Here is a 12,883-nt window from a genome sequence, read left to right as displayed (position 1 = left end):
GACTGTGTGCATGGAATTATGAAATCTGAAGACTACCAACAAATTTTGCAGCATAATGTAGGGCCCACTGTGAGAAAGCTGGGTCTCCCTCAGAGGTCATGGGTCTTCCAGCAGGACAATGACCCAAAACACACTTCAAAAAGCAGTAGAAAATGGTTTGCGAGAAAGCACTGGAGACTTCTATAGTGGCCAGCAATGAGGAATCCCATAGAACACCCGCGGAGAGATCTGAAAATGGCAGTTTGGAGAAGGCACCCTTTAAATCTCAGACACCTGGAGCAGTTGGCCAAAGAGAATGGTCTAAAATTCCAGCAGAGCATTGTCAGAAACTCATTGATGGATACCGGAAGCGGTTGTTCGCAGTTATTTTGTCTAAAGGTTGTGGTACCAAGTATTAGGCTAAGGGTGCCAATGCTTTTGTCCGCCCATTTTTGGAGTTTTGTGTAAAATGATAATGATTTTTTTTTTCATTCTCTTTTGTGTTTTTTCAGCGCAAGCAAAATGAAGATATTATGAGCAAAGCATTTGTAATTGCAATCATTTTCTGGGAAAAATTGAGCATTATCTGACAGAATTGCAGGGGTGCCAATATTTTTGGCCAGCACTGTACAGGAATAGACAAGTGCTGATTACCAGTTTCAAGGTATACCGTGGTATGAAAACGTCATGGTTTCAAAACCGCAAAAATTTTCAGTCATACCGTCCCCTATGGTATTAGCTACTTTTTATGTCCCTAAAATGCAGGGAGAAATCCCTCGCTTGCAGCTGCAAGGCTTAACCCTCCCCCACCTGTTGTTGCTCAGTGTCAGTGAGTCAGCTGTGCTACACGATGGCTGGATGATGATAAACCCCTGAACTTTTTCCCCCATTGAAGAAAACGAAATAATTGGTATGGGAATACTTCGTCTCCAGAAAAGTTACAGTCAGCCATGGCTTAGAGGAGGAAGGCCAACTGACATGTAAAACATGTTTGCGGAGGGTGGCTGCGGAGGAGGCAATACCTACAATATGATTTTGCATTTATACAAAATTAAGTGTTAGTAAACAGTGAACGTTTCCCACCAGATACAAGAGTTAACTCCAGCGTGTTTAGTGTGTCTAGCAGTGGTAAAACATGGTGTTTTTTTTCTCTCTGCCAGCTGTCTGTGTTGAGAGGGTGTGTGTATAGTGTAAACATGTTACAAGTCATACGCACGTGCTTTTTATGAGAAATAATTCAATTACTTTTGTTCTGATGGTAATAATGTGGAGCTGTAGCTGCGGGTTAAGGCTCACCTAAAGGACTGCATTTATTTTAATTTTATTTAGAATATTTCAGTTATTTTTTGTTATATTTTAAAATTATTTTAAATTAACATTATACTCCATGTTATGTTCCAATTTGCTAATATGTTTTGAAAAATAAAAATCCTGTTCATTCAATTTTTTAAAACCCTGATACAGTATGTCAAAGTAACAGATTATAGAGCTGCAATTGCAATACTGTGATACCGTGAAACCGTGATATTTTCGCTTTAGGTTATCATACCGTCACAATCTCATACCGGCACATGCCTATACAGGAACGTATGTAAACACAGAAATTGTATGTTGAGTATGTTGTGCTCCTCCCATTAGTACCACCATCTTTGTCTGATATTGGCTTTGTGTAATCGTTATCGGGCGGGACAGTTGTGTTCCAAAATTATGGACAATTTCATATTTTTTCACGAATCGATATTTTAAGTCTGTCTGTCTGTTTTCATGCATGATTAATCAAGTGTTAAAAATATTGTCGGCAAAATCTTTTAGGATTCTCACACTTAAACTGTCTCAGACTCAAACTGTCTAGTAAAACTGCCTTTTCATTACTCTTCGGTAGCCAAATGACATAATGTGACCTCAAAATTCAATGTATTGATGTATTTTAGAAAATGATGATTGAAAATATGTCAGTTAAGTTTGATCAAAATGGATCACTATATTGACTCAATATTGATGGAAACACACCAGCCACGAAGAGAATTGCCGTTTAATTTCTAGTCTTGTTTGTTTTTTGAAAAAAAGGTAGGCAAGATGATGTCACACCATTAAATGCTTTTTAGGGATGTCCCGATCATGTGATCGGAAATCGGCTCGATTGTTTTTTCAGTTTCAATTTTTCAGAGGATCGGAATCGGGTAAAAAGGATCTGGTTTTTAATTTTGAATATTGTTTTTCTGCGTCATGCTCGTACAGCACCACACCCTCCCTCCCACTAAGCAGTGCGGCGAAACTGTCCAGTGCAGTTTCCGTTTGGTACTTAGAGTTAACGATGATTGACAGGTTTGTAGAGATGCGAATTGATAGGATTTTTACGATTCCTGAGTATTAAAATTGCTAATAAAATCGTTTAGGATTATTTTAGATGCATATATGTTATATTTTTCGTATAGAGTATTGGACGGGGAATACGATTGACCCATTAATAGACTTTTTTGGAAAAATCACCATTTCTTTAAGTAGTCTCATGAATCACAACCTGGCCTGTGAAAATTAATGTAGGTAGTTGGCGAGTGGTCACTCTTTGAATAATCACGTAATCTTACTTGCTGAATCAAACGTGTGTAACATGTGTAATTAACGTGATGTAACTCGTCCTGCTTGGAATAAATAAGAGAATTGTTTGATAAACTGCCAAACGATTCCATGGAATTGATAATCTGCTAAACTATTCCATGGAATTAAAACACATGGAACCAGTTCTCTGTAGGAACCAGTTCTCGATTCCCAACTCTACAGGTTTGTAGCTTTGATCTTGCCAGAGAAACTTGGTAGCGCTATGATCAAAAGCACAAATGTGTCAATCATCGTTAAACTTGCAGCTGTGTGGTGTGGCAACTCATTGTGTAAGTAAGAGGGTATTCTGAGCTGCGTGAGTGGATTTGAGTGGACTCACTCAGTGAAGCATTTAATAAAGTCAAGCATTTTTCTACAGTATTCTTCTTTCAAAACAATTCACATTATGAAGGCGGCAAAATGGGACAGTAACATTTTTGGAACTTTTGTTAAAAAACTTTTTTTTTTCGGTATCGGATCGGGACTCTAGTCGGCAGATTCTCAAAATCAGGTGACTCGGACTCTGGTGCAAAAATATGCGATCAGGCGAAAGAGAAGACTGATGATGACAGTGCTGGTGACGTTTCTACTGAACTCTTTCAGTGCCATTGATGATGAGAGACATTCAATCATCTGGCTCTTTTCATCCTTCTGCTGTAAATTTAAATCAGTTTAACTTGGAAGGCTGGCATCGTCGGCATGGCAGAGGGCCAAATGATGGATGGATGGCAGCCTTAAGACGTGGGCCGTCTTAGTGTCTGTCTTTCACTGGGTCTGTTTCACAGGCAATGACAGCCATCTGCCACTTTAAGTGCTGTTTTCGGTCTACATAATGCAATTTAAAGCAGCAGTCACTTGTGGGACTATCAGCTATGTTGAAATCTGCAAGCTCCCACTGTACAGCTTATACACACTGGAAAACTCCCTTAACACATTGAGGGCTTTACTGACTGACTTTACTATTTTTTTTTTAATTAGCAGTGTTGTGTTCATACCAAATATGCAATTTGAAGTTATGGCCAAAAGGTTCGGTCTTGCTTTCACCCTTGTGTTTTGGAAAGATTTTGTCATGGTACGGTAAAAGACAAGTGTACATTTTACATTTTTGGCCAAATATTCAAAAGGTATTTTTGGTACGACAGTGTCAATCAACAAAAGAACACAATGTCTCCAGTGAAGCTTGATTGTGGTAGCATAGTGCGTTATTGATGTTTTTCTTCAATGTGAACACTTCAAAAGTTCAAAAGAGCAGTTAGTGGTGGCACAAAACTTTCTGGATTCTCCCAGAAGGCAAAAAAATGTGAAGGAAAGGATACTAGAGAAGCTTTGTTAATTTGATATTAATGAGAGGTACTTTCAGTATATTTTGACTCCCATTAACATGAATTTGATATTTATTGTTTTATTCTGAGCACATCCAGTTACAAGAAGGAGCGCATATTTCCAACATTCTTTAACATCTTTACTTTTACTTCCCCATTGAAATGTTTTCCCCAATTCAGTGCTAGAGGTTATAATATATTCAAAACCTCCCTTTATAGAGTATCGTAAATTTTCACTTTTTTTCTCTAAACCGTAAATATGTTGCATGTGGTACTGTTGTTTAACCAGGCTTGGCTGCTTTTGTGTTCACAGCTCGTGGGCTTCGTGTATGCCTGTTACGTCATCAGTGTCATCACAGACGAGGAGGACAGCTGTAAGTAGCCAGACCCCTTACCAACTTTACACTTTCCTTTTTCCCTCGTCTTCCAAGCCCCATCCCTGCTGGGTTTTCTTTCTCTCTCCATACTCAACTAGAATAGCCTCATGTTCACACCTTCATTCGTCCATTTTTTTTTTCGTTTCCATTTTGTGCATTTTTCCTTTTTCCTTGCATATGCTGAATTACGACTCTTTATCAAGTGTCTTTTAGTCCATATTTCTCTTCCATCCAACCATATGTGCCCCCTGCTCATGTCTGTCCATCTCACCTACTGATCAAATAAAACCTCGTTTCTGTTTGAGATAATGATTCCAGCACCAAAATGTGTGCACCACCTTAACACAATGACAGAGCATCATATGAGTTGACCTTGACTGTCCATGTGCAAAGACATGGTGAAAAAACAGGGTGATGAAAAAGCGGCGTCGACTTGTCAAATGAGTCACAGCAAGAAACCAGAGAAGGACACTTGTAATGAACGACCCAGCTGCTGTGAGCCAGCAGGTCAAAGGGCATCTTTGGGGTGAGCCAATCAGAACAGGAAGAATTTGATCAAAGGGTCAGTGAAAGTCATAAATATCTGATTAGCAGAAGTCAGGACTAATGGCTTTGTCCTTATGCACGAAAGTATGCCTTGTTCATTTTAGCCAGTGCTTTATGAAGGCTTTTGTGACCTACTTTTATGGCTGAATGGTTTTGTAGGGATTACGTGGAATTGTATAAAGTTTGTCAGGTAGAAAGGCCTCATAGTTGGAGTACTGAATTATAAAGCTTTCTTAAAGGTTTTCGAAGAACTACGACTGCCAGCTTGCTGTAATATTGGCTTTCGTCAGACACCCAAAAGTCTGATATGATTTGAAATACACAACACAAGCTAATTGCATGTTAAGCATGGGTCTCTTGTAATTTACTGCGGTCGTGCATGTTCGTGAGGACCAGTGGGGAGCAACTCAAACATTTAATTGTGTGGTCACGTACCACAGTTCCATTGGCTGTGAGCTCTTCGCATTTTACGCAGCGGATCCCGCCATGCTTTGAACGGTACCATTTAAGCACCATGCACTCCCTAATCAACCTGGCTGGCTGTGTCATTTCAGCTTGACCAAAACCTAAAGATGCTCTCGAGGCATGTTGACATGACAACTTCTAAAAACAGAAATGGTTTTCCTTCTTTTGGTTCTGCTTTGTTTTACATTTCTGTAATCAGTAGTTACGCATTATATTTGCAAAGTTTATGGATCCCCTTGTACTCTAGAAATGTAGCACCCACAAAGTGACATGTTTTATCTGCAGTTGCTTAATTGAGACTACACTTTGAATATGATTAACATATAGTTGGTCTGTGATCCAGACTGAACTACAATAAATTGCAGCTGCATCACTTCCAACTGCAGGCCCTTTGTTATTATAATTAGCACTGGCTGTGTGTGCGCGCACACAAACTCACACACGTATGTGTCCTAGTCGTCTCGCACACTTCAACCAAAAAAGGTGCTCTCATTTTCTATTCTCATTTGATGTGTAGATTAAAGCTCTCTCTGCACTGAACTCCCTTTCTGCTCAGCGATTACCCCCCTTCCCCTTTTAATGTCTTCCTTCTCAGATGACTTACATGTTTTTGAAAATTTGGATGTTCTCTTTGCAGCACTGTCTGTGTCGTGGTATAGTATTATCCTAATAGGAGCAGAATAGGGTTACCGTGTATTCACACATTGTTACAAACTTGTACATGGTTTTGAGGTTGTGGCTGTTTGGAGCTCTAACGTACGGATTTGCATCTTTTGAATAAAAATAATTTTGTGATCACTAATGTACACTTGTTTATTAATCGACTTTACTATGTATGTCTTGTAGCACGTACATATGAAAATGAAAATAGGGTCTTTTCACTAGTCAATCGTAAAGGTCACCAGTGCCTCATAAAAACATTAAACATGCAGTCTTTACAAATAATGTTGAGCCTATAAACTTCTAACAACAGCTCTGTATAGTTCTTACATGCACAATTCTGCAGTATATTATTGGTTTACTAGACTCAAGATGGTCGTAATCATTGCAGTTGTTGTATGTTTATGACCATTTGACTTTTTGTTATGCTCGCACTGATAGTAAATGGCATAACCTGTGTAAGAAAATCTGTATTTGGTTTCTGCTTCCTTTTTGTTTTCTCCTCTTTTGTGATTTAACACGTCTCTAGTCACTACTTTTACCAGTGTCGTTATTCACCTTGCTGGTCCATGAATTCCATTATGGATTTCACCTCTTAACTTCGAAGCATGGTAACTGTGATCCCCGTACAAACAAGAAATGAACAAGAATCGACCGAATATTGAGAATGTGTGGGGATCAGAGGGACGTGTGTCTCATGGGTGTGGCAGTAACAATTTAATTTCGTTATGTTTTCAGTTTAATTTAGCTATTTCCAGCTTGCTATATTGATAATTGCGATATTTGTTTACCGCTTTTCATCTTACTGCGAAGAAAGACGAAATGACGATCGGCCTGCCATGATATTAACGCCATTACCAACGTGCTGTGACCTGTGAATTAACGCTTGCTTTCACACACACCGCTTCCTGGGAAAGTTCCGGACATTATAATTAGACGCGACTTGGTAAATGTCCGCGTCATCTCCATGTCAGTCAACCCGGGAAATTGCTTTCACATATAAGAGCTGCCCGTTCAAATTCCGGGATTTAAATTGTGTTCAGTTGTATATGAAAGGGGCTTTATTTTCTTTGAACAAACTAAACAACAAAATCGATTAAGGACGAGGCAGGCTGTAATGAGTTAGTTTTCTTTATCAAACACAATACAAACGGACTCTTAAGACACTAATTAGCCTAATTACTAACTATCCTATCTCTCTGTGCTAAGTAGTAAGGTCTCATTAACAAAGAATACTTCATATACTCACCTCTGACAGAGGCACACCGGATCTAACAAAACAAATGACAATCTAACTCTCAACACTTTGTGATATTATTGATTCAGCAACCTAACAGCAGTAGTTGCAGCAGTGAGCTCTATCTCTCTTGCTCTGATCACTGGCGCGCGCACAGCCTCACATTACACACAAACAAGGACAAAGACGGGGCAAAAAAATCGATGATCAAATTAGTTGGCAACTAATTTATTAATCGATTTATTTGATTAGTTGTTGCAGCCTTAATTCAGTCCATAATTCGGAAATGGAAAGACTGGCAAAACTGAATATCTACAGAGAGGACTGGTCGTCCACCTGAATTTTCTGGCTGAATAAGGAGAGCGCTCATCACAGATGCAGCCAAAAGGCCCATGGATGAACTCAGAGATCCACATTTTAGGTGGGGGAGTCTGTCCAGAGGACAACAATTAGTTGAGCACTGCACAAATCTGGCCTTAAGGATGGGTAGCAAAAAGAAAGCCTTTGTTAAAACAAAACCACAAGAAGTTCTGTTTGCGGTTTGCCAGAAGCCGTTTAATGGACATAACAAACAATGATAAAGTATTGTTTTTATTAAGCGAATTGGCAATTCTATTTCATGCTTTGATTGGATTTTTTGTTTGTTTGTTTGTTTGTTTGTTTGTTTGTTTTGTTTTACTGATGAATCAGATAAGGTTATCTTTATATTGAATGATATAGATTATAGAGGAAAAAATGAAATCTACTTTTTTTTGTGTGTGTGTACTTTTTTCATCTTTGCTAAATCACAAAACAACCACAGAGCTTCTGTTAAATATTTAATTTTCACACTATTGCATTATATTACAACTTACAAGTTTTTTTAGCATAATTTGTGGTTTCATCTGTACCATTTCAACTTAGTTGAAATAATGTACATATTGGGTGATGTCTGAAATAGTATTAGTAACTTCCTCCTTTTATAGATAACAATGCATAGGTACAGCTCTAAGATTTTTAATTTTGTTAAAAGAAAACGATAGGATGGCTATCCAATAAATTAAATATGTTATTTTATAGTTTAAACAAGAACAGAGGGGGAAATTATCATAAATCATCATTCATCAATCATCATCTTTTTTTTTTTTTTTTTTTTTTAAAGAAATTAGTAGGCAGGAAATTATTGAATTTCTCGTTGCTCTTAAGTCTTGACAACTCCATGTATAAAGCAAACTAAATACGTTTGTGTGGTATTGTTTTTAAACTATGTATTGTATGAAAGGTTGCTGATCGAAAAAAATGAAGGAAGAAGAGTAAAGAAGAAACCCTGGTCGAGGGCAGAGATCACTGCAGTAATGTGCCATTTTCAAAAAACATAAATCAAGGAAAATTAGCCAGACTTGTGGAAGGTAATGTTCTTGCACAAAGATCAGTGCAAAATATCAGAGACTTTATCAGAAACCGGGGAATAGCTGCAAAAATGATGACAAATTGTTGCTGATTGTAGTTCTTAATAAATTGTTGTGATGATTTTCGAATCAGTTATTGTGCCTTTCATTTTGTTGTAATTTCAAAGCTTACTGCCAGCACTTGCCTTCTATTGTATTTTTTATCAATATTATCTGAAACCTGTTGTTTGAATTAAAATGTCTAGTACACATTGGCTTTATATGTATTTTATTATTTTTATATATTTTATCATTATTTAAGATATCATTTTTTTCATAGGGCCAGATATGGTACAATAGTCTGAACAGTTTTGTGTATTTTATTTTATTTTTTTTTTAGCACTTGGCTGATACCGAATATGCTCCTTGCCAATTCCATTCTTGATGGGGCGTCTGTAAAACAAATTGGTAACCTGAAGGAGTTTAATTAATGCCTATTTCTGTCTGAAACCCTTTTAAAGTTTTTATTTAGACATTCACAAACATTCAATGCAAAACAGACAGCACAAATTAACTACTGTGCAAAACATTCCAATAAGTATATGCATGCATGCATGCAGAAGAGTAAACGATATAACACAAAAATAAAATGCACACGATACTACACTTACTTGAAATAACATCACATGAGGCACTTGAAAATTTTCAAATCATTTAGGTTCAATTCAGGAAAGTTGCTGAGATATTTCAATGTACAAATATATATTTTTTTGTAATTCATATGTCGGGGTTCCTGCAGGTCCGTAAAAAGTCTTAAAATGGCTTAAATTTAAAATTGGGATAATCCAAGTCTACAGAATTGTTTGACCTTCCCAAGTGTTGAAGGTCACAGTGTTAGGCTGTGAATTGAGGCCTAAATCCTAAATTTGGGATGCTGCTTTGAGCTAGAAGGTTGGCATTTGAGATGACGCATCAGGGCATAACTCACTGTGACTATGACAAATTACAGAATTGTGTGACCTTCTGAAGTGTTGAAGGTCACAGGGTTTGGCTATAAATTGAGGCCTAACTCCTAATTTTGGGAATTTACTTCGAGCTAGAGGGTTGAGATTTGAAATGATGCATCAGGACACAAGTCACGGTGACTATGACAAATTGCAGAATTGTGCAACCTTTCCCACAGTGTTAACTAGTCTTAAATTCAATGGAAAATTGCAGTCAGTTAGGTTTCTAGACAATGTGTTTAATGCCGGGGGAAATCACTGTAGTCTGGTATGTATTTGTTTTATTAATGGCTGTGCACTAAATATGAGCGTTTGGGATTTATATATGTTATACAGTACGATGTCCGCAACCTCAGTATATGTCAGTGACTTGAGTAGACGCTATGACGCTATTTCCTGAGTATTTGTGGTTGCAGAAGTGTGCGGGAATATGCAGAGATGGTGAGGAGTGAATTTAGAGTAGCGGTTCGACACCGAGTCCCGCCAGGATGACCAAGCTTCTCACCCAATCTCTAAGGGAAAGTCTGGACACCCTTCGGAGAAAACTTCTTTTTGCCGCTTGTATCCACAATCTTGTTCTTTTGGTAATGACCCACAGCTTGTGACCGTAGGTGAGGGTAGGATCGTAGATTGACCGGTAAATCGGGAGCTTCGCCTTTTGGCTCAACTCCTTCTTCACGACTACGGACCGGTGCAGAGTCCACATCACTGCAGACGATGCACCGATCCGCCTGTCGATCTCCCGCTCCCTCCTACCCTCACTCGTGAGCAAGACCCCAAGATACCTAAACTCCTCCACTTGGGGCAGGATCTCATCCCCGACCCGGAGAGGGCACACCACCCTTTTCCGACTGAGGAACCTGGTCTTGCATTTGGAGATGCTGATTCTGATCCCGACTGCTTCACACCCGGCTGCGAACCGCTCCATTGAGAGTTGGAGGTCACGGCTTGATGAAGCCAATAGCACCATTTCGTCTGCAAAAAGCAGATATGCAATGCAGAGGCCACCAAACCGGACACCCTAAACAGTTCAGCTGCACCAAGAAATTCTGTCCATTAAAATATGAACAGAATCTGTGACAAAGGGCAACCTTGGCGCAGTCCAACCCTAACTGTTGTGATGTTGTAGAGGAGTGTCAGCCATGAAGGCCCCACAACATCCAGAGCCTTTAGGAACTCAGAGCAGATCTCACCCAGGAGACCCTCACAATACGTTTGGGCCTGCCAGGTTTGGCCATCATCTCCCCCCCCCATCAGAGCCAATACACTAACAGGTGGTGATCAGTTGACATCTCCGCCCCTCTCATCACACAAGTCTCCAAAACACGCGGCCGCAAATCCGATTACACGACAGCAAAGTCGATCATCGATCTGCCACCCTGGTGCCAAGTGCACATATGGAATCCCCTATGTTTGAACATGGTGTTCGTTGGGGCAATCCGTGCCGAGCACAGAAGTTCAATAACAGAACACCGCTCGGGTTCTGATGGGGGGGGGTTCCTGCCAATCAGGCCCTTTCAGGTCTCACTGTCATTGCCTACATGATACTTTGTGGCAGGGCCATTTGGGGGCCCTAAGCAAAATAATGCCAAGGGGCCCATATTTTTGTAAAAATGTATTAAAATTGTAACTTTATGTGAATCTTTCTTGATTCTTGATCTCATAACTATGTACACGATATTGCCAAGCATTACATTGAATTCTACATTTGGGGAAATCATCATCTTGTGACGAGGACGACACTCCACCTCCAATTCCAAGATACTTCTCAATAGCTCCTTTGAATCATCCAGAGTACAAAATATGATTACATGGAACAAAATTCAGCCCAGGAAAATATTCGTCAACTGTGTACTGTGGGGAGTGCGCAACTAATTAAGTAGATTCACCGTAGGCTGATACATGACATACTACTGGATAATAATGTCCGATATAAATGAAATGACTATGGCTACGTCTACACTAGGACAGATAATTTTCTACAGGGTATTTTGCCGACTAACTTTCCACACTTCGTTTAAGGTGCGTTTAAGCCCCCCCCGGCATTTGGTCGGCATTAAGTGGGGAGGGGCCAGCCCTGCAGCTGGCTGATCGGAGACAACTCGTGAGACGAGCTCTGTAAAGAACGCTCATCTCCACCTCATCCGCGATGGGAGGACCCCAAATGGGCGCTGAATTGAAGCATATTATTAGTAGTTTGAAGGTTCAAGAAAAATGTGTGGGAAAAAAAGAGCAGGAATGCCACGTCGTGATCGTCCGCCTCCATTGTTTACGATGCTGTCATGCCACACTAAAAACAGCGACGCAATGATGTCCCTTGCTGAATATCGTTATGTTGTACGGTGACAGCAGTCCATATTAGGCGGCGCGTAAGCGGCGGGTACCCGCCGACATTAACCGTCTAACAACTAATTCATACTAGTGTATGTAGCCGACATGTGGTATAGTCCGAGTAATTACACGTTTAAGGCCATTATTCATCCTAGTGTAGATGTAGCCTATCGCTGTACAGTCTGAATGCATATTGTGCCAATACTTCGTTTTACTACAATCAGCAGAAGCCGTACATTTGCCTTTGCCGACAGGTGACAACTCGGCTTTACTTGTTTCGCTCCGGGCCTTCGCCCTGCGGCTAATAGCAATTAACCGGTACGACATATTGACAAGCTCAGCTGACAACAACGTTCAAGCTGGAGTGCCTTGCACAACAACAACTTCAACAACATGCTCTATTACCATGATACTGTTGTTTCTTTTCTTCTTTCGTTTCTCTGCTCCAAAGGATAAATTCTCTTCGACATATTCGTGCATCTATTTTCCAAGCAAGTGTGATTACCAGTCATCGCAAAGCAGGTTCAACGTCACTCCCCATGATGCCAGATTGTAATGACAAGAAAATGGATGTTTGCATAGATAAACGGCAATGCGCACCACATTATTCACGATGCTCTATTAACAACGTATAAAATGCGGTTGCCAGATTGGGGGCCCCCTAGTGGTGGCCCTAAGCAGCTGCATAGTCTGCATATAGGCTGGGCCGGCCTTGCTTTGTGGTCCAAAAGGTTATGAATATACTCCCATCCAGAATTGATATCTTGTTTTAAAATGGTGTCACAGTTTTATTTTTTTATTTAAATGAAGAAAAAGAAAGGAAAGACGAAGTTGCTACCAAAATCGTCCATTAGAATTGTGTCTACGTTAGCTCAATAGCACTAAAAACAGAGCATTCACTGCCTTTTGTGCGAATCTGCAGGTCATTTCCTGTCCATTTTAGGGCATTTACAGGTCACTTCCTGTCGGACTCTGTATCGGTCCGTCGTGGTGAAGA

General features: G+C 39.8%; 1 protein-coding gene across 2 annotated transcripts in view; it reads left to right on the top strand.

Annotated features, from left to right (window-relative positions):
• The window catches only part of nkain4 (sodium/potassium transporting ATPase interacting 4), a 69,819-nt gene that overhangs the window by 49,227 nt on the left and 7,709 nt on the right, over positions 1 to 12,883 (top strand). For both annotated transcript variants that reach the window (XM_057860846.1, XM_057860836.1), the window contains exon 5: positions 4,213 to 4,273. In XM_057860846.1, coding sequence (XP_057716829.1) covers positions 4,213 to 4,273 — 61 coding nt within the window. The remainder of the gene's footprint in view (positions 1 to 4,212; positions 4,274 to 12,883) is intronic.

The sequence above is a fragment of the Corythoichthys intestinalis genome, chromosome 2, assembly GCF_030265065.1.
Source record: "Corythoichthys intestinalis isolate RoL2023-P3 chromosome 2, ASM3026506v1, whole genome shotgun sequence".
NCBI lineage: Eukaryota > Metazoa > Chordata > Actinopteri > Syngnathiformes > Syngnathidae > Corythoichthys > Corythoichthys intestinalis.
The sequence above is the reverse complement of the archived record's forward strand: the minus strand, read 5'-3'. Positions and strand labels throughout refer to the sequence as shown.